Here is a 20,830-nt window from a genome sequence, read left to right on the forward strand (position 1 = left end):
ATGCTTCAAACTTGACGTTGATCAATTTACTTGCTTCAAACATAGAAAATTATATAAAATTTTCTGATTTCTCGATCTAATATTGTGTCTAATTTATTTATTTTAGAAGAACATTTTCTTCTTCTTATTTTTATTATTCATTAACATTTAACATTTATATTCTCGATAATATTTACAACTGATTTCGATAGAATAATATATTTCGTCATTAGAACTAATGATAATATTAAATCATATTTTAAAAATTTGATATAAGAATAATGTACAAAAAAAAAAATAAAAATTTGCAGAAAGAAACTTTTCATATTTAAGTATAAAGAAAGAAAACTCAGGTATGTTTTCTATAGTAATCATGAAAATATTCTAATTTCACATTCCTTTTGTTTAACAAGAAATATATTTTCCTTTTTTGTACTAAATATATCTTCGGACTTGCATTTAAAAAAGTATTTCTTTTACACGTGACTCTTCTCCGGTAGTGTAAATATCACATGTCCAGGAAAACGCAGATTAATCTTCCCTTTCAAAACATTCGCATGTAATACAGAGAATCAAGAAAGCGAAAGACATCACTAGACGAGAGCGGGTGTTGGAAGGAGTACAAAAAGAGAAATCCGGCCAGACAGTGGAGGGCGTGGGAGATACATTTATAAACTTGCATCTGTGAGCTTAGAATCGCATGATTTAGTGACTACGGAAGGAGATCGTCGCGTCCGCTTTAAGCGGCTCTTCAGTCGCCCTCGTTTGCGAGAAATGGCGTTTCGCCGAGTTAAAGCGCCCCATCGATCATAAGTAAAATGGATTGCGAGATTATTGGACAGACGATCAAGTACTTTTAACCTTCTCCATGATTTAATCCCGAGACTTATTAGAACTTTTACAAGTGTTCTATCTCTATGATGGAAAATGATTGTAATTTCGCAGAAAAAAACACGAAATTACATTTGCATTGAATACCATGAAGAATATCTCGGAATTATCAATCGTCTTCTATCTTTTCTATCTTCAAATCGGATCTATTTATACTACCTAATAAAATTAAAAAATAATTATCTTAAATAGTGAAGTTTTAATTATTAATTTATTAGTATATAAGTACTTGTGGATAGCTGCTATTTAACATTATATTATTCAATATGAAATATGTAAATTTATATAGTAATTAAATCTCTTTCTGCAATCAATTTCTACAAAATTATCTTAATAAAATGTTCAATGTCAAAAAACTTGTGATGACAAGCTCTATAAAGTTTTTAATAATTTTTGTAAAGTTTTTACTAAGAAAAAATATTTTAAAATTCGTCAGAATTTATGATTAATAGAAAGTTTTGCATGATCTTAACATGATTTATAAATCTTGAAAATATTATAACAAATTTTAAAATAATCAGAGATTAATGTTTGATGACGTTTTGAACTCACTCGAATCATACCTCAACTGGATTCTGTTGAGGCATGTGCCAATTTACGAGTTCTATTATTTCTGCGTTGTATATCACTATATAGTCGCAAGGATTCCATTAACGTAACGAATGTCTACATATATAATTCGCCCAAAGAGAATGTTCGTTAACGTGCACTTCGTGCTACATTTCTCAGCTCCGATGCAACGTTCCTCTAAACTTGATATGTTTCGCTCGATTGTTTCGTCTGCGCCATTTTATACGATAGAGATCTTTTGCATTCGTCACATTCGTCAAATTTAAGTGCCCGTTCATGTCGTACCGAGTAAGATCTAAGAAATCGTTAAAATAGGCGATTCATCGTGTTGCACGAAGAAATATACGTGTTTTCTCTTAAACTTTGACTATTACGAGAAACAAATATGACAGACGTGACTTCGTATAATACGTGTAGATAAAAATTATATCATAAAAGTAGTACTCGAAATAAATGCATCTTTGTATACTTTGATATATCATAAAATCAATTGTTATATGCATATTCCAAGATAAATAATCTAATATTATTTAATTCTAATATATCGTTTAAAAATAAATTAAATTGTATTATTTTTATGAATAAAAACTAAATCTTGATTCCCGATAATTCAAAATAACAATATACTGTTAATGGGAATCAAGTTCACAATGCGCATATTATTTATAAAAACATTTTAATTGGCGTGAAGATGGCATTACAATACAAACGGGAATGTTTCGACTAAATTGAAATTATTGGTTAAAAAGAAAAAAAAAGTTTAGCTAACAAAACGTTCCCTTTTGTATTGTAATGCCATCTTCACGCCAATTAAAATGTTTTTATAACTAATATGCGTATTATGTGTATTGCACTGATTCTCAACCCATTGTTGTTTTGAAAAGATTATAATCTTTTTCTTTTAAATTGGTTATATCACAGCATCTATTTTTCTATACTATTTTAGTATCTATATACATATTTTATCCATTTTGACATACACACAAATAATCTTCAGGAAATTAGCAGTGCTTTAGAATTCCGACCGTATTCTCGACTACGATCGATACTTTGTCCGATTCCCTACGTCACCGAGGGCATCCAAACGTACTAAATTTAGATCGCTATCGTCGGTACGCAATCCGTTCTACATTGTCGACAACAGCGATGTTTTTACGTATTATTAATTATCTTCGGACCGCGCGATTTGTAAACGCGCGACTAATTGGAGACGATCGGCGCCGTCGAGCTACGAATTCCGACGATGATGACTAGACCACGGACGTGAATTTCGACTGAGATCACGAACACGTTGCTCGCATTGCACGACATTAGACACGAGGGAGCACGTCCGACACAAGTGAACGTCGCAAATAGCCGAAATAGCTAGCACACATTGAGAAAACCATGGTCCATGAAACATATGTCGTTACGTTGTTGTCGAAGATACCTTTATAATTTTCGTACTTTCACGATTCCAAAATCGTCCGCGTTAGGTCCAGTTAAGTCATACTTATCGTACCACTGGGATCTACGCAGATATAATTTAGATATTTGGATGTATCATATTTTTTAATTATTTTAAATGATCAAATTCTTTAACAAGTTGGATGAATTGTTGAATTCTTTAACTAAAGTTTTGTTGAACAATTATTAAATACTTTGTTAATGTAAGTCTTTGTTTTACTTGAAATAATTATTACAAATCTGTCAATTCATCTGTCAATCAACTTTCAAGAGAACGAAATAAAAAATTGTAGTCCAATCCTTTGAGAAAACTCGACATGTAACGAAATCTTCTATCATGTTTCTTACGCGTAATAATGTGCGAACATGATCACTCCAGATAATACTTCCGACGATCTCTAGCCAGACGGAACATTTCAGGAACCATTGGTAACGCCTAACCAGGCGCGAGTCGCTCAACCTCGTTATTACATCTCTCACCGAATTCCTTTCCGCGTTCAGAGAACGTCTCGTTTCTCTCGGGAACGTTGCCTGCCCGCTACTCAAGACACGGTGTTCGTAAATCTTTCGCCGTAGTTACAGCCGCCGGGCATTACGTTGATGCACTATTTATAAACATGTGACATCGAGACGAGTGGTAGGTGCGGGTGGGCCAAGAAAACCTACGTCGCTACCTTAGTCGAGCGACTTCGTGTTCTCTTCTAGTCCACCTGCTCTCGTGTAATCAAACGTTCTCTCTCACAGACTCCGTCCTCCCTACTTTCTCCTTTTTACGTCTGCTTCATAGGTTTAAATTTCTCACGAGAACATGAAGATTTTTCGATCGCTTTTAACATCTTTTCTGCAAAAATTACTGTTAATTATTTTAATTACAAGTAATTTTTTTATCGAATAATATAAATTATATTTGCACAAAAAAAAAATAAAAACACTTGAATACAAAAATTTGATGCAACGGAATAAAAATTATTATAATTATTCAAATGAAAATGTTATTTCTAATCACAAATAGAAGATATAATAGGCCAAATAAGTTCAATGGTATACAAGCAAAAAATAATTAAAAAATAATTTGGAAATATAATAAGTGTAATATAATCAGAGTTAAAAAAATTTATTTAAATTATTTTAAAAAACTGATTATCACGTTAATCGCAAATAGTTTATTATTTTACATTATTGGATGTAGTCCATTTTTTAAAAATTAATTTACATTTAACGGTATAATCGTCTATACGATGATCTCTCGAATAATTTTATAATTCTACACACAACATTTATTACAGTTGTCTTCGCGATGCGTTTCGCCTTGATTAAAGTGATAGTAAAAAAGTTCCTTTTAATGCGCCGCTTTCGAGTCAACCGACTTGTCGTCCGAACTATTATAGCCTTTCGATACGCAAAAATCATACGGTCGTAATTATCTTAAAGCTACCGCGGTGCAATGGTGCTCACACCATGCAGATCATATTTCTTGTCGGCTCCTACCTTTCCTCGATGCACGCTTGCGAGGAGTGAGACGTTCGAGAGCCGCGAGTGCATTAATCTCCGGCGACGGTTGCGTTAATATAATCGTTTAATATGTCTGGTTTATTAACTGCGCCCCTTCTCATTGGCCCGTTAATTCACCTTTCCGGCACGAACCCATCGCAAACCGAAAATCCGGCACGCGAGAATGAGCGAGTGGACGAAAGAAGAAGAAAAAGAAGAAGAAAGAGTGATTATTTCGGCTGATTAACCATTTCTTCGCGTGCAATGCGATGAACCTAAACCTATATAGCATACTGGAGCATCAAAGACCTGATGATGAAAGATTACGTATAATTTGATGAAAGACGAACCGGATGTATTGTAGAAAAATTATTTCTATACGAAATTAAGAAAGAATGCATTTCCATGCAATTATAAACATTATAATTTTTGTTAAGTCTCGATATTTAAACCTTGTGTTTACGGTGTTAGAAATCAGTCTTGACTTTCCTTATATAATTACATGTGCATTATTTTTATTGCCCCAATATTTGTTTATCATTTAATTATATATAAGTTATTTATAAATTATATATAAATTATATATTATATATAAGTTTGATTATGGTGCTCTTGTTTTTCCTTGATTATCTGGTCCTTTATCCAAACTGATGCGCATTTATGGAGTTGTATTCACGTCTTTTGCAAATTTTCACTAATCTTTACATTTTGGATTTTAATTCGTACTCATTCAATTTTATATTGTTTCTGATTTTGTTAGTTTCATTAATCATGTGCCATGCAGTTTATTCCTAGATACTGCAATTTCTAGTTTCAACGGATCTGAAGAAAAAAATTACTAAAAATCGATTGGTGACCTTTGAACAGAAAAAGAATTGATCAATCGCTTTGGTCAAATGACTGAATTGTTCAAATGTGATTTGTTAATTCTTTCTCTATCCGAGATCTCTGAGCAATTTTTAGTGGACACAAAGTTTAGGATACATCACCATTCAAGATACGCAGAAAATACATAACATACATATGATTAAAAATGAATCGACCACTTGTCATAATTAAGTTAAGATCTCACTTTCTGTGAAAGCAATACTTTCATTGAATTATGTTATTAATATTACAGAAATGGCCATATCCGACAAGTATGAAAAATTACGCTGCTAATGAATACCTGAGGATAACACTTTCTAAAGCTTATGCGGCGCGAGCAGCATATAATCGGAAAGATTATATTCTTCATGCGGCAATAATTAAAACCTGGTTGCCACACCGTCACGCTGATAGATGCTCGCGAACAGGACAAATTATGATAATAAAATTGTCAACGCGTCTCGATCTCTCCATTTTGAGAACACCAATTATTTATTACGCTCGTAATATTCATGCGCACGATCGTACTACTGCTGGAAGCATGCATTCGATGATTGGTCGATGAAATAATTTGTATATTGCGCCACAGGGGAAAACGCTAATGTGACGCGCACAAGTCGACCGATAATTAATCCAAAATGGCGATCTGCGGTTCAAAAAAAAAACACGTTTACGATGGATAATGAACCGCGTCGGGCGCCGCCGGTCAAGTATGCAAAGCGAATAACACGTTCGACTTATGCGATTGTCGGTTGCGGAAGGCAGAAAGGTGCCCGATCGGCCAATCACAATCGTCGCGGTGCACGGTGCACAATGTGCCGATCGACACGTTGATTGGTCGACCGAACGACACCGGTGTCGCGAGGGTTGTGTCTTTCCACATACAGACTCTACTGTCATTTAATGAACGTCCTCCGGGGATATTTCGAAGCGCAATCGAACCGCTGTCCTCGAACTGTGACACCTCTAAGATTGTTGTCGCAGCCTCAGGTCTTTTGATCTTTGCAGGTAGCAATTAACCCTACGCGGTTAAGTTTAAAAAAAATTACAGAATTTCTACACAGGATGTATTAAAAGTGTCTTTCAATTTTAACGACAGATACTGCAGGATAGATAAGCAATCTTGATTTTTCCTTAATTCGAAACATCGATGTATTAATATTTCTCGAGCTGTAAACGTTTAAGGAAACGAGACGTTATTTTGTGAACGGTTAAATAATTTATACATGAAAAGAACGATTTTGTTAAAATATTTAAAAATTTAGCTAGATACAGATCTGAACATAATTTTAATGAATTATCAAAATAGAAACCCTACAGCAAAATTGTTCTTTCCATGTAAAATTATTATTTACAATTTGAGCCCCTATATGATATAATGTAATATAGGTAAAGAAATAAGATAATCAAAAGTATAACGGAAACCGCGCATTCTACAGTTCAATAAAAGTTCATCGAAGTGTTCTTCGTAATAGACCGTTGCGATCGTAAAAGGCGCAAGATCTGTGACGATCGGCGGAGGTTAGCTTTCTTGCGAGCGGTTCGACGTTCTTCTCGCAACATCCTAACGACTTTCCAAGCAACAAGAAGTAGACTGCGCCGAGTAAAATCACGCATACGCGCTCCGGGAAGCCTCGGCATTGTTTTAGAAGAAAATACGCTGGCGAAGTCACGGTGATTAGACGCCGCAAGGTGTGGAGGATCGGGATCGATGGATTCCTGGAAAGAGCGAGCGTAGGTGTAAAAATGCCTCGGTGGGCAATCGTCACGGTCGGTTCGCCACATTCTGTCCGGCCGGACATCCCGCGGCGAGGGAGGTGATGGCTCCTCCACGCATACATACGTAAGCATGCACATGCTCGTATGATAAACGTACGAAGCGTGGAACCATTGTGGTGGTTCCGTCGGCAGAAGGAAGCAGGAGGAACCGTGCCCGGATTGCGTCGCTCGCCGTCGCTCGCCGTCGCTCCCGCAGCGTTAGGAACAGCACGCTCGTCGTGGGAGCGGCGAATTCCGCACGCAATTATCCTGACGCGACATTTGTTAGGGTCCTGTCGCCCGGTTGGAGTCCATCGGTCTCGACGGGGCGACGAAGGATAGGACAGAGTCGAAGGCAGAGTCTCGAAGGATAACAGAGCGCGGGTTCGTTCGCTCTTGTCGCGCCCGCGCCGCCTAGTTACGAAGTCACGTTCCTAGAGTTCCTTGAGGTTTGATTTTGTCGATACTCCCTTTATGATACACGAGAAACCGACGATATCTCACCGGAGCAATATCTCACGACATCGGCACGGATAACGCGCCGCGAGATCCGAATTGTTGCGTCTACTTCGGCGCGCTACTTCGAAACGAGAATTGGAACGGATGTAATCACGGAACAAAGTTCGGTTTCCAGAAGCAACTGATGTAAATTCAATCTACGACGTGTAGTACCATAAGGATAAGAACGCAATTGGCGACGGAGTAAAACCATCGCCTTTGCCGTCCGCGAATGATATATCGTTGATTACGCTCACATCGATTGAATTTAATTACGGAAATACACCGGCACTTGCGACCGTTTCAACCTCGCGCGTCGTCGCGAGGAAGAATTACTGCGTATAGAAACGAAGGAGATCTAAGTGTGCCGTCGTCGTCGCCACGATCGATGAATAATAAAACGCCCGAATGCCGGAGCGGTCGGGATGCCGTCGACTTGTCGTGCCCCCCATTCTCAATGCGACGTTGATAAATAATTATTGGAGTATAGACGTTAGGCATTTACAAGCAGGTGCGCATTCGAGGAGAGACGGTATTTCGCGACACCTGGTGCTGATTAACGAACGAAATCGTCGGCGCGAACGAAGTAACGCGTAGCGACTTAAGCGGCCGGCTAAATTGCCGCGTTATTCCTGTAAACCGCGGCTATCCCCACGACTGTCCAATTACCGGACGAGGTGGCGAGTCGTCTCGTCCGGGGATACACGCGTTCCGCGCGCGCTCGCACCGACTTGGAATCGTGGCTTCTTTTCTGCCGGCGACGGCACCGTTAAGGACGGATAATGAGACGAGAGTCGCGAGACGGCCGAAAAAAGAGAGAAACTCTCGCGCGCGAACCCGCGTCGTCGTATTACCGCAAGCTACCGTACAGCGTAGCGCGGTAGCGCAATTTCATACACAAAACCCAAGTGAACCCCGATGCGATGACCCCGAACCTCCATTAGATTTATACGCATATAGTCGCAATATTGCATCGCCGCTCGCCACCGTGATTCCAAGATACACGGGGTGTTGCAGGCCGAGGCGAGACACAGTTTCCGCGGTCTTTATCTTGAGCAACCGCGTTTTGTTATCATTAATATTACTTATATCACATTCATCGTGATGATAAATGCTCGGATAGAAATTATAAGCTACCATCGATCGAGGAGTCGCGTGTGGATCATCGGTCGACGCATCACCGATAATCGATGGAGTCGTTTATTTTTTTTCTTAATTATGCGCGCGTCCGGGAATATGTTATGAGTGTTAAAACGAGTGTATTAATTAAAGCGCTTTCAATGGGAGTGGTACATCTCGGTTACGTGACACGATATTTACTCCGCCGGTGGTACTTACGTGCTGCCAGTATCGCAATGCACGCACGACGACGATGCTAATTATGCGGGAAATGTAAAAAAGGATACCGCGCGCCCGAGGAATATGAAACGAGCTATGAAGAGCAAGAAACGAGGCTATTCAATGATCAACGTCGGCAGTCGCATAATTTACCGCGCGAGACTTCTTATCTTTTGTTATTACGATCGATATATTCTTCTAAATTGTTATCTTGAATTTATTTTGTACTCTTTCGATGCTAATACTATCAATATGTCTTGTAATTATAATATAACTGAATTATATAATGTGAGAATTAGTATATTATTATAATCTCATGTCGGCTAAATGAAAAAAGAAATTGCTAAAAAATAAAAGTAAAAATAAATGTGTTCTCATGCATACTAATATCTGCTGTTCTTACGTTAATATTAATCTTTCTAAATTCGAATTTATGCTACAAATTATTTCCATAACGTCATATTCGATTGTAATTTGAATAAAATTTTGATATCATCGAGAGATCTTCACTTTTTGAATAATCTGAACTTAGATTCTATGACTTCTTCTTAGCAACGCGTGTCAAACAAAATAGCGCATCAATAACAACAGTTCAGTTATCTCCGGACAGACCATTGACGAGCAATACATTCCATCCTCTCTTCCCAAAATCATATTCGGCATCTCAATATAACCGATTTTTATCGGTTATTAAATCTTCTTAGTAATTATTTTAACGCACCGGCTTAAATGTGCCGTTTCCAAGTGTACGCGTTCACCGTGTCCAAGTTACCTTAACGTCGTCGCACATTTTGAAAAGTCGCAAAGGAACTATCGCGACTATTCAGAAATCATCCTGCGCCAAATGATAAGCCGATCGCTGAAATTAACGTCGACGACGATCTTCGTGCGACCTTCGACCTGTCCGAGCTCTTCGAATGTGGCCTCTAAAATTCTGACGAGATCTGCTCATGAGACAACACGCATCTTGGAATATCTTCGAAGGATAGAAGAGGCAAAAAAAGGTGAAATATGACAAAGCCAAAGATGTCGGCCCTAGTGGCCTCTGCCATACGAAATCTGCGGGAAATTCGTGGTTCCACGTCGAAGGAAATCATGAATTACATTAAATCCCAATATACGGGATCGGACTCCAACATACAAAAACAGGTAATTAACAGCTTACTTAAAACACTTTCATGTTTTTACTTAAAAAGCATGTCGTTACATGTATTATTTTTATGATATTCTTATCAATATATTTCTTATTCTCACCACAGAAGTAATTAACATATAATAATAATTAATTTTAATACATTAATATTTAAATTTAGAATTTCTTATTTTCCTAAATTTCAAAAGATATCATATAAAATTTTTGAATTCTGTTGCATCATTACTTAAAGTACGGAAAATTTTACTGAAAATTGTAGGTTAATGAATGCAGTAGAAAAGTTTGTTAATCATACAAGAAACGCTTTTTTTCGCAGATATTCGCTGCCTTGAAACGTGGCTTGGACTACGGTATCCTGAAGAGGGACCGTGGTTATTACAGCCTGAATACGGATCCTGAGATGATGTACAAAGCACATACCGTGGCGCCCATGGAGCAAGGTAGAAGAGGAAGGCGAAGAAGGCGACGACGTGGCCGTGGAGTAACGCGAGGGCGAAGACCAAGTCGCCGAGGCCGCAGGAGGAGGAGAGGCAGGGGCAGAGGCAGGGGCAGAGGCAGGGGCAGGGGCAGAGGCAGAGGCAGGGGAAGGAGGAGGGGAAGGAGAACCTCAAGAGGCAGAGGGGGAAGCCCCGGGCTTCTTCGAACGAGGTCCCTCGCAACCAGGTGCAAGTGTGCCACGTCCAGGAAGCGCACGGACGACACCTTGAGAAATTCCCCGGTGGAGAATCTCCGAAAGGATATGACTTATTTGTATAAGAAGGGTATCAACAATCAGACGCCGTCCAGACATCAGAGTCGTAGTCGGGATCGAAGTCAGACGCGCAGCCGATCGAGTAGCAGCGACAAGGAAATGATTGACGACCAAAATCGCGATCAATCGTGAATCTACACACGAAAAGTTACTGCGAATCTTAATCCTTCGCAGTCGTATATCGTCCATGTAAAATTGACAATTGAAGTTTTATACAAAATTGAAATTTTGTTTATTAGGTACATGAAAAAACGTATTATTATATTCTATTATTGTATATTATTTCGTACAATTCAATTTAGAAAGCAAATTTTATATCTTTAATCTTTTAATCAGGACTGCAAAGGATTAATTGTTCGACGCGGTGGTTATCAATCGATGACGCGGGGATAACTCTGACGAATTTATAAATTTTGTCTTATTTTGATGATAAATTACAGTGTTACGAAATGTACGTCGACAGCGAACCTTGTTTTGTAGTCTTCGACTTTTTAAAAAAATTTTATATGTTTCCTTTACACTGACTGATTATATAAACTGTTGTATCACTAATTTCTTTTGTACTTATTTCGATTATTATTTCTTTCTCATTCGCTATATAGCAGCGAATTCTAAAATTGTGAAAATCCAGTCAATTATTTTCAAACTTGAATCGAGAGACGACAACCAGTGTTTTCTCTTCTTCGAAAAGCGAAATCACAAAGTCTCATTGCTTTGACACGATTTTCAGGTGCAAAGGATTTTCACGTGGCTCGAGGTCCTGATGGAGATAGTTCAAATAAAGCCGACTGCTATAACTCTTTGTCGCGACGAGGTCAAGGCAGGTTAAAAAGGATCGAGAAGTGATTAGTAGCATTTACCGGTCTCGAGCGAGGAAGCAAAGGAGACACGGAGCGAGAGAGAGAAAGACGTCTGCCGATTCCCGGTACCGTTTAGATATCCTGCGGTCACAATGCCGCCATCTAACTGCTCCCTATTCTCCGACAGGACTCTCCCCCGGAGGTCGTCGACGTGACGCTAATACCGGAATCTATCATGCGATACTAATACGATTCTAACGGTGACTCTTTCTATCCTAAGATCCTTCTATAGCCGGAGAACCGTTCGCTGTTCTTCCGTTCATAAGCGAAACTCTCTTTGGTGGTCCATTCCACATCCCAGATTATTAATTTCGATATAAAAAGACATATTAAATCTAAAAATACTATCCGAAAATGCTAATTGTTTCATCTCTGTTTCATCTCTGTGACCCGACATCATCAATTTCCACGACAAAATTTACATACAATGATGATTTCGTACGAAAGCACAGAATATCTCTGAATAAAATGTTAGTATTACTAATTAACGAAATAAAACATTATACAGTTATAACGTATCTTTTTGGGCCATGAAACTGCGTAAACGAGAATACATTATTTTAAAAAATATGTCGCACGAAAAAATTCAAGTAATAATAAATTCATGGCAGTTTTTTTTTTTACTAATCTTCTCATTTTGTCAAGAAATAACGAGATAGCACGGAGAATAGAAGTTACTCGCGGTCGTTGGCAGGCGTAACCATCGTGTCCCGAACAGAGTTTCAAGCCGCTGCGTGGTTCCACCTAAATGACGTCGGACAGATAGGAGGAAACCTCGGCGATACCATCTTCTCTTTGCGCGCGATTGCTCGTGAAACTCCGGATGTCGAGGTGTCAGTGAGTTCTCACGTACACCGACCGGCCGAGATAGCGTCACCCCGGCATTACGCGGTGATATCATTAAGGTAGATTTATGCTACCACCGGCAGCAATGTCGACTCTCCCGAGCTAGATTAGGAGCTAGCCCACAGAGACTACACTGACATCTCTGACTCAACTCATATCGTGACTTACATCGGTGTGCAAGAAGTGTGTCCGAATGTACATGCAACGTAGTGCTCGTCGAGTACTTAATGCTCTATTAGAAAAAAAAAGGATAAAATCGATTACCACGAATGGTTTTATCCTCGAAGACGGAAATAGCTTAACTTTTTTGTAATAAGACAATCCTTCTTGCTTTATATTTGTAAGGTTATTTTTAATACAGTTTGACAAGAAACTAAGTTTACTTTAATTTGATATGTAAAGCTTATTTCAATATATGTTTCTTTAATAAATTGAGATAAAGTTTGAAAAGTGATTTCAGCAATTTATTACTAAAATATAATTGAAAAAAATGCGTTTCACTGAAATTCTGCTAATAACATGCAGAAATGCATTTTATATAATTACTATCAGCCAAATTTCTTAGAATTAAGTTTTGTAGATGTAGAATCGCAAGATTAAATTTTTGTATTTATAATATGAAATATTAATTCATAAATCATTATAATTACATGATTTAATTACTGACTTAGTTAACTTCATAATCTCAGTTTTTGGACAAAGCGGTCATTTACGTAAGAGATTATAACGTTTCATGTTTTCTCGTTTACAAAAACAAGAAGAAAGAAGAATCTGAGATAATGTAACAAGAAACTGAGAGGCACGAACGTGCTCAAGATCACTGCTCTAGTTCATGTCAACGCAGGAATTTAATTGCTCCGCTATCTCCACGCTAATATATCCGGACCACACGAGAGAGATTTTAATTCGTGCGATTCGCAGCGTTGATAACTACCGGGTACTCAAATTAGGCTACATCGACGATATGGAAACAGCAGGTGGCGATCCTGGCATCCAATTATAGTCCGAAGTGTTATTAACGATCGATCGCAATACAGCTCCCGTACTTAACTAGTGGGCAAGTATATGCTGCATCATCTACCAACGCTCTCCTAATCGTCTGTCTTATATTGTGCGAGACGGTACTACCATTAGGTGATGGACGTATACGGATCTAATCACATAATTTCCACCAAGATTTCCACATCGATACTCGTTTCTTATAACTTGAGGATGCTTAACAATTTCTTCAAATTCTCTCTTTAAAAATTATTCTGACGTTAAGATCAATCAATTCTTTATGCTAGAAATATGAAAGGACACGCATTATATCAATTATCTTGTCTTCATTATATAAATAAATTATGTAAATAATTATGTAAATAAATTAAGAAATTCTACGTGTTTCTAGCAACTAAATCTTCATCAGGACTTATAATTTGTTACTTATATTAATTATCTCAATTAGAATCATGATAAATTGAATCAAGAAATTCTAATTTTCTATTAAAAAACATTTATAATTGTCTATTTTCAACTAATGGAAATTCTTTTTCCAGCATAGACATTATCCTCGAGTAAAAGAGAAAAACCGAAAATAGTAGGTTTATTACGGTTGTAATGAGGATGACGGTGAAATGTGCGAATTATCACTGCTCCTCTCTGATACGGTGGCAGATTTAGCGTTCTGCCAGATTTCTTTTCGCCGACATTTTGCCTCGCCCGATCGGCGTTCATTACCGCGGTCGCTCTGAAGTATAGTCGCTTAACTATTTTATCCTAGCTGATAGATAGTGCATTCGCACATTATTACCGAACACTCCGCCAATTTTATGAGTCTAAATTGGTATATGGCTCTTTTACCCCCAGCCAGCCTGCTCAGACCCAAGCGACGCTAATAGTGTGTTTACCGATAACGATCTCGATGATACGATATAATCGCGCAAGGAAAATATCGGGCATGTAAGTTCGACGTAATTTACGAGTCTCAAACTCGATCCCGCAAATCCGACCGGAAGTCGTAGGCGTAGTGGGCAACTCGGATTTTCGCTTTTCGATCCAGATAAAAAATTGCGAGAGAATTGAACAAGACGACGCGACCGCGATGGAAAATGGAATATGAACAGTTCTGGTTTCAACTCGATACGTCATCTCAGTCGTTAGCGCGAGAGCGAGTTTATTGCTCGCTTTTATGTTGTATAATTATCCATTGTGAAATTCGTTTCTCGTCCATCATGTCACACCTCTGCTAGAAAAAGTCATAACTGGCAAAGCCGCAAGTTTTGAGTTCATTCGTGTCGTGAATATTTCCAATGATTGATATTTCGACTGAAAACGCGGATCTGAATATAACGTTATTGCTGCGGGCTAGAAAGCGGTAGTATTACATTTTCATTGAATCATTTGCGTAATTTAAAGAATTCTTTTGATTGAAATTATATTAATTTTAACACATGCGATACATGCAGTATATCACGAAATTTTAGAGTTACGTTTATCAATTATAGATTATAAAACTATAATCTAAAATAATAAAACATCGCAATAAATAGAACGTTATAAAGATAGCGTATTGATTATATTCTTATTCGAATTTATATCTTTCATTGTATGAATTAAACTATTTATATTATTTATACTAAATAGTGAGAAAATTATTTCTAAAAGTGTCTTATTTTGTCAAGTAAGACATTCCAATGATATCGATAATTATTTTTTTCTGCAGTCTTCAATTAATTCTGCTTTAATTAACCTTGAGATAAGGTCGAAATGCGGGTAGAATGTAAGCCTCGCAAAAGCGTGACGAGTCGTAAATACGGTGGGTTAGCGGAAGAGCTTTGACGTTACACCTGCGACGTGCGTTTAATAGACACGCTATACGGATACGGTTTTTGTGGCATCTTAAGAGCAGGCTGATTGTATCCACACCGGTCGTATCGCCTGTTGCAAGTTGCAACGCTGCAACTCGCATTTGCATCACTAATTAGCGGGGTCCTGAGCGGTCGATATCGACGTTGATAGCATTAACCGCTCTGTTTTTCGTCGAAATCGCAACACGAATTTTAATTATCCCTTTCGTCCGTCGATCGCTCGTATTAGTGTCTCCGATTAATCCCACCGCGATAATCTATACGCATTATGAGTAACCGTATGCATAGCAAGATGGCATTATGGCAGAACGTTTGGATATCTCTCCGGAGATATCCATACTTTGTCAGAAGATCTCTGCGCGTATAAATAAAGATGAATATACTTAAAATATTCTCATTGCTATCTCTGAAACGTATGAATAAAAAATAATACAGTTATCTTCTGTGTCAAAGGTAATTATAAATTTTCTAATTACTTAAATTTTATTCCGTAAACAGTTTTTTAAAATTTCATAAACGTGACATATTTGCATTCATAAATTTTGTTCTAATATAATGAATATCGTTTATATATCATTTTCTTCAAAAGAGATACAACTAAAAACAGTATATAATATTATAATTCAAAAAATTAAATTTTCCAGAAAAAGAGAAAAATTCTTTTTCAATTTGGCAGGAAAATTTATTGACCAATCAAATAATATCGGTGAGAAGAATATATTTTTACATGTCATTTTTGTTTTTAAAAAAATTATTCTTTTTCAATTGTGACGATTTTCACGATTTTTAAGAATTATCCTTTTTGAGTTGTGGCGATTTTTTTTATGAAGTTAATTTAATTCACCTTTAATGATTATTTAATTCATTGGCAATAACTCGCCAATCACTTTTTTTGAGTTTTGTCACTTTTGAAGTAACGGATATTCTTACATTGTTAATAGCAGATGAATCGATAATTAGATGTGTTTCAAGATCTTAGAATGCCTTAATCTAAGAACAAAAAATGTATTATTGCATAGAATACTGTGCAACGACTGTGCAAATGTGACGGTATTGCGCTTGTGATTTCTCACGTGATCAGCTTCGCACAAATATTAAAGCGGCATCGCGATGCGAAACAAAGGTTCTTTTCGTTCTTCCGGGCTCTTCATACTCTCGCGCACGCGCTATATAATTTCAGAGAGTTGTCAAGAACGTCACTTAAATCGACGGACGTTCCGATCGATCGTTACGCTCATTCTCGATCGGCTCTTGATCGCTCTTTTTCGATTGTAACGAGGTGATGCGCTATATTCGGATTTAGCAGGGAGATTAACGTGACGTGAACGTGCCGGTGACAACCGGTAATTTTTTTGCCGATGCTTGCACCACCATTTAATTGATTTTAAAATAAATCGTAATTATGACAGACACGAGAGGCTGCGAATCTTAGCCGAATGTACGTTTCTTTTACGACGGCCGAGGCCGTCGCTGTGAAATCATCACCTCTTAGCGCGGCTAACTGTAAATAATCACACGTCGCCGCGTAGAATTTCCGTTTTATATAGTTAGTGCATGGTTCATCGCAATTCAATGACATAATTTTTAATCAAGATGCAGCTGAGAGAAGAGCTATCTCGAAGAGAGCACCTTCCGGTACGTGAAACCGGTAACCATCGGGTTACCGGTCTTGTATTTATATTAAGTATAAATTCAACACACGCGTAGAGGTGAAAGAGAGAGGGAAGGGAGAGAGAAAGAGGAGAGGAAAGAGAGAGGTACGAGACCGCGGAACCGGCAGGTTCTCCGAGTACTTACAATGGTGTTGCGTATCCGTGCGCGGACGGCTCTATTCAGCTCCAAACAATGTAATCACAACTCAGCGTTTTCCGCGACGTCCGCGACGCTCCCTTATCGATCGGCGAAATCGACCGTCGATCAACGCATCCTCGTTTGAACTCAACGTCTCAAGGTGAAACCCGTCGTTAATTAATTAAAGGCCCGTCTGCCGTTTTGTTGCAGATCTCAGTGACTACGATCAGGCGTAAAAACTGCGATTATTATTATGATGAGAATATAGCATTATACTGCATTATACTCTAGTATTACGTACTTCTGCGCGATTCAATTGAGAATTTCGTTATAACTGGCGTAATTTTATATAAATTTCTTATTATTCTATCTCTTTATGTTTATACTTCAAGAAGAAAATTTATTCACCAAAGTAGTTTCGTTTTAAATAAAGTAAATTTTTAATGAAGACATATTATTAGATAACATTATCGTGAAATATTTTTACATTCTTTATATATACAATTAAAAACTAGATTTACCAAAATCAAAGCATTGTAATTTATTTAAGTCTTCTAAATGACAGTTTTACAATTACTTTACAATAAATGCAATTTAAAATTTATTTCAGAAAGATTTTTTCAAAACGCCACGTTTTATAAAAGTCTATTAATCGGCAAACTTGCTCACGTAATTTTTGAATGAAATCAGAGCTGATTTTATAACTGTTGCAAAGGGATGTAGCAAAGGGATGAAGTGAATTTATTTCATGTTTGTGAACAATCCGGCACGCAACGCAATGCAACACAATTGATATACACTCTTTCGGCCTCCTTCGAATTAGAATTACTGGAGTCAGGTGAGCCAAGTAATCGTTAATCAAGTAGGTAATAAGAACACCATGTGAGCTTCGGAGTTGGTTAACCACAGATTAGTCTATCTGACAGGAGGCATAGATACACCTAATCGCAGCTGGTATCGTATATACCGCGGAAGACATGAGACATCGACGGAGCTCGATTTAATCAAAAAATTAGAACTCACTAATTATACCCTTGTCAGCGCAATCGAGTGACGAACGAGTTACCTGAATCCTAACGTGATAATTAAGTACATTCGAATGTCTATTTTTAGAATGTATTTCTTCAGAAATTTAAACATACGATAACATCGGCTTTTAAAAGAATTGTAAAAAATATATTATTATATATATGATATAATAGTAAAACTATAAAATTGAACTCAAGATTTTGTAGGATTTTCTTTCTATTTTGCTATTTGTAACACAGAAATTGATAAACTTAAACGATTTATTTATTCTATACACATTTGATTTGTATTTTTATAATCTTATGATACGAAAAATCTAATACCTATCGATTTAAACATACACGAGTTCAGTATGAACAAAAAATTTATAATCAGCCGCCTTCGATGATCACGATGTAGCTCATTTCCCGATCGGCGAATGGCGTGATCGAAATCAATTACTCATTAATCGCCCTCGTTCGCCGGACCCCCGTGTCCATAATTAACAGTGATTAATTGAACTCGATACTCAACCGATATATTTTATCGAGTATATGAAATTCGCGCCGCGGGTTTTCCGCCAACCGAAAGAAAGGTGGAGGAGGGAGAACTCTGAACGCCAACAGATGACACAAGGGGAAGATTTGAGTAATCATTGATCGTCATGCGATCACATTTTTAATTATCTTTTCTTTCTGCTTATCCATAAAGATCACAATTGTAGCTTCTGATAAAATTACATAAATACCCAGATAAATACTATGTAAATTCGTTTACCTTATCTAGTTACGTATATTATACTAGAATAGATTTGTTGAACAAAGACAGATCGGGTGTCTACATCATTCGAGTAATTAGAGCGAGAAATGAATTTAAAAAAGAGATTAAGAGCTGGCTGATCCTGATTTATTACTATACGCGGTGTAATGAGACGTTCCAGGTCCGAAGGGACGACAATTTAGCTGCTGATAATCTGAACAATGTTCTACATTCGTATTACGACTGTCGTAAATTAACCGTATCTTAATGACACCGCAAGAAGCCTCATTCGAGGACTCGCCGCCCACGCAAATCGTCCATGACATCTCCGATCCCAGCGATCTCTGCTGCTCTGCAACCGTTCGTTTGCGCTACGGGAACCGGAATGCCAGGTGCGAGAATCCGTCCTCGTCCTCGGGAGCGGCACGCAAATTGTCCGGCCGAATGGTTTTTACGCGTCGGATAGATCGGCCGATCGCAGGGCGTGAGCCGTCAAGTAATCTACGGATGATCACCAGTCGACACGCAACAAGACGTACGACCCTTCGGAGAAGCGCTATAGAAAAAACAATTAGCCGATCTCGGCGTCGAACCAGAGCATAAATTAGCGATCGGCAGATTCGTCGGAAGCCGGCAAGAGCCAGTATGGACGGTATGTTAAACTGCCGAATGCACTTGGATTGAATTTAATCAGGATCGAATGTCATCGTGAAGGTGGAACGGATCTCGTACCTTAATTGCGTCAAATCACCGATATTAAGGCAGTAACAATGGTACGCGCACGATGATATTTACGAAGAGACTTGGAGACCGCGGGTGGCATCGAGAATGTAAGCCACGGCATGGTGGGTTGGTACGCACTGCGAGGAATTCTCGGGGCGGGTGACGGAAGATTTCAGATCGTGTGGGCACATTGCATTGTTCGTAATGTAGCGCGATTTAATGTTTGCCTTTACTCATCGACTACGTATCTCGCCCACGAGGTATCCTCGCAAAGAGGATCCGCGCGAATCGTGAAAGGTTCGGTTCGCATGATAGTGATATTTAGTTGTGTTTTATTGTGAAGATCCTGTATAGGTGCTACCTGTCGGTGAAGCTTATCAAATTTAATCAGATAATTATGTTTAAAATCTCACGCATGTATAATGATTTATTAAAACTTCTTGCTCGACGTTTCAAGTATATGTCAAATCTTACAAAACAATTCTATAAATGAAATGTTCTTCTATTCATTAGAAGAAACAATGTTTAACCTTTAAGTGGATAGGTGGGGTGACAATAATACTTCAAGTATAATTTTCTTCAAACCCTTGTTCTAAAAAGAAAAATAAAAAGTAAATATTGCTCAGATGTTTAGAAGTCTTAAAGTTCATTATTTTTATTCCATCTCATAAAAGTATAATTAATGTAAATTTAACTGTAACATAATATACTAATAAAAATTGTAATTATAAAATTGATGTACTAAGAGCCGCTTTGTGATCAAATAGATTTTTGTTAATTAGATAGATTTATTCTCATCGGTCCAAATTCATAATTGCTCCTAAAATTAAATTCTTTTAAGATGTTCTGAGCACCATCTATCAACTTGCGTATCTTAAATCGTCTTCTTATAAGTTAATCATAAACAAACGGGTTCTAGAAATAGCAATAAATCGATTTATCACGATTTCGCTTTACGTCCGTTAATCGTTTGAAATCGACGAATAAGCCGGAATCCATAAACTCGATAATTAGTAGCGACATAAACGATGCGTTCTGCAAATTACGGACGCATTTGCAATAACTTATAATTTCACGCACGCTTAGCCGCGCAGTTAGTTATCGCCGTTGCCATGCGTTCTATTCATTCTAAAACGTTTCATCGCGCGTCACGAGGCCGCACATTCTCTGCCATATCGGAATATCGCAATTAAATGAGAGTCTTCTTTCTCCATTCTCTCCGCACGCCGCAAACTACGTTACGTACGATACT

At 37.8% G+C, this 20,830-nt stretch overlaps 2 protein-coding genes across 2 annotated transcripts in view; one reads left to right on the plus strand and one right to left on the minus strand.

Annotated features, from left to right (window-relative positions):
- klu (zinc finger protein klumpfuss) overlaps positions 1 to 20,830 on the minus strand; it is a 333,538-nt gene that overhangs the window by 107,715 nt on the left and 204,993 nt on the right. The window lies entirely within an intron of this gene.
- Positions 4,971 to 14,670, plus strand: LOC105149221 (uncharacterized). The gene is made up of 2 exons (XM_011061492.2): positions 4,971 to 9,987; positions 10,308 to 14,670. Exons 1-2 carry the CDS (start codon positions 9,850 to 9,852, stop codon positions 10,872 to 10,874), a joined length of 705 nt encoding a protein of 234 aa, XP_011059794.1. The 5' UTR covers positions 4,971 to 9,849; the 3' UTR covers positions 10,875 to 14,670.

Source organism: Acromyrmex echinatior, chromosome 5, assembly GCF_024713525.1.
Source record: "Acromyrmex echinatior isolate Ae372 chromosome 5, ASM2471352v2, whole genome shotgun sequence".
Classification (NCBI taxonomy): Eukaryota; Metazoa; Arthropoda; class Insecta; order Hymenoptera; family Formicidae; genus Acromyrmex; species Acromyrmex echinatior.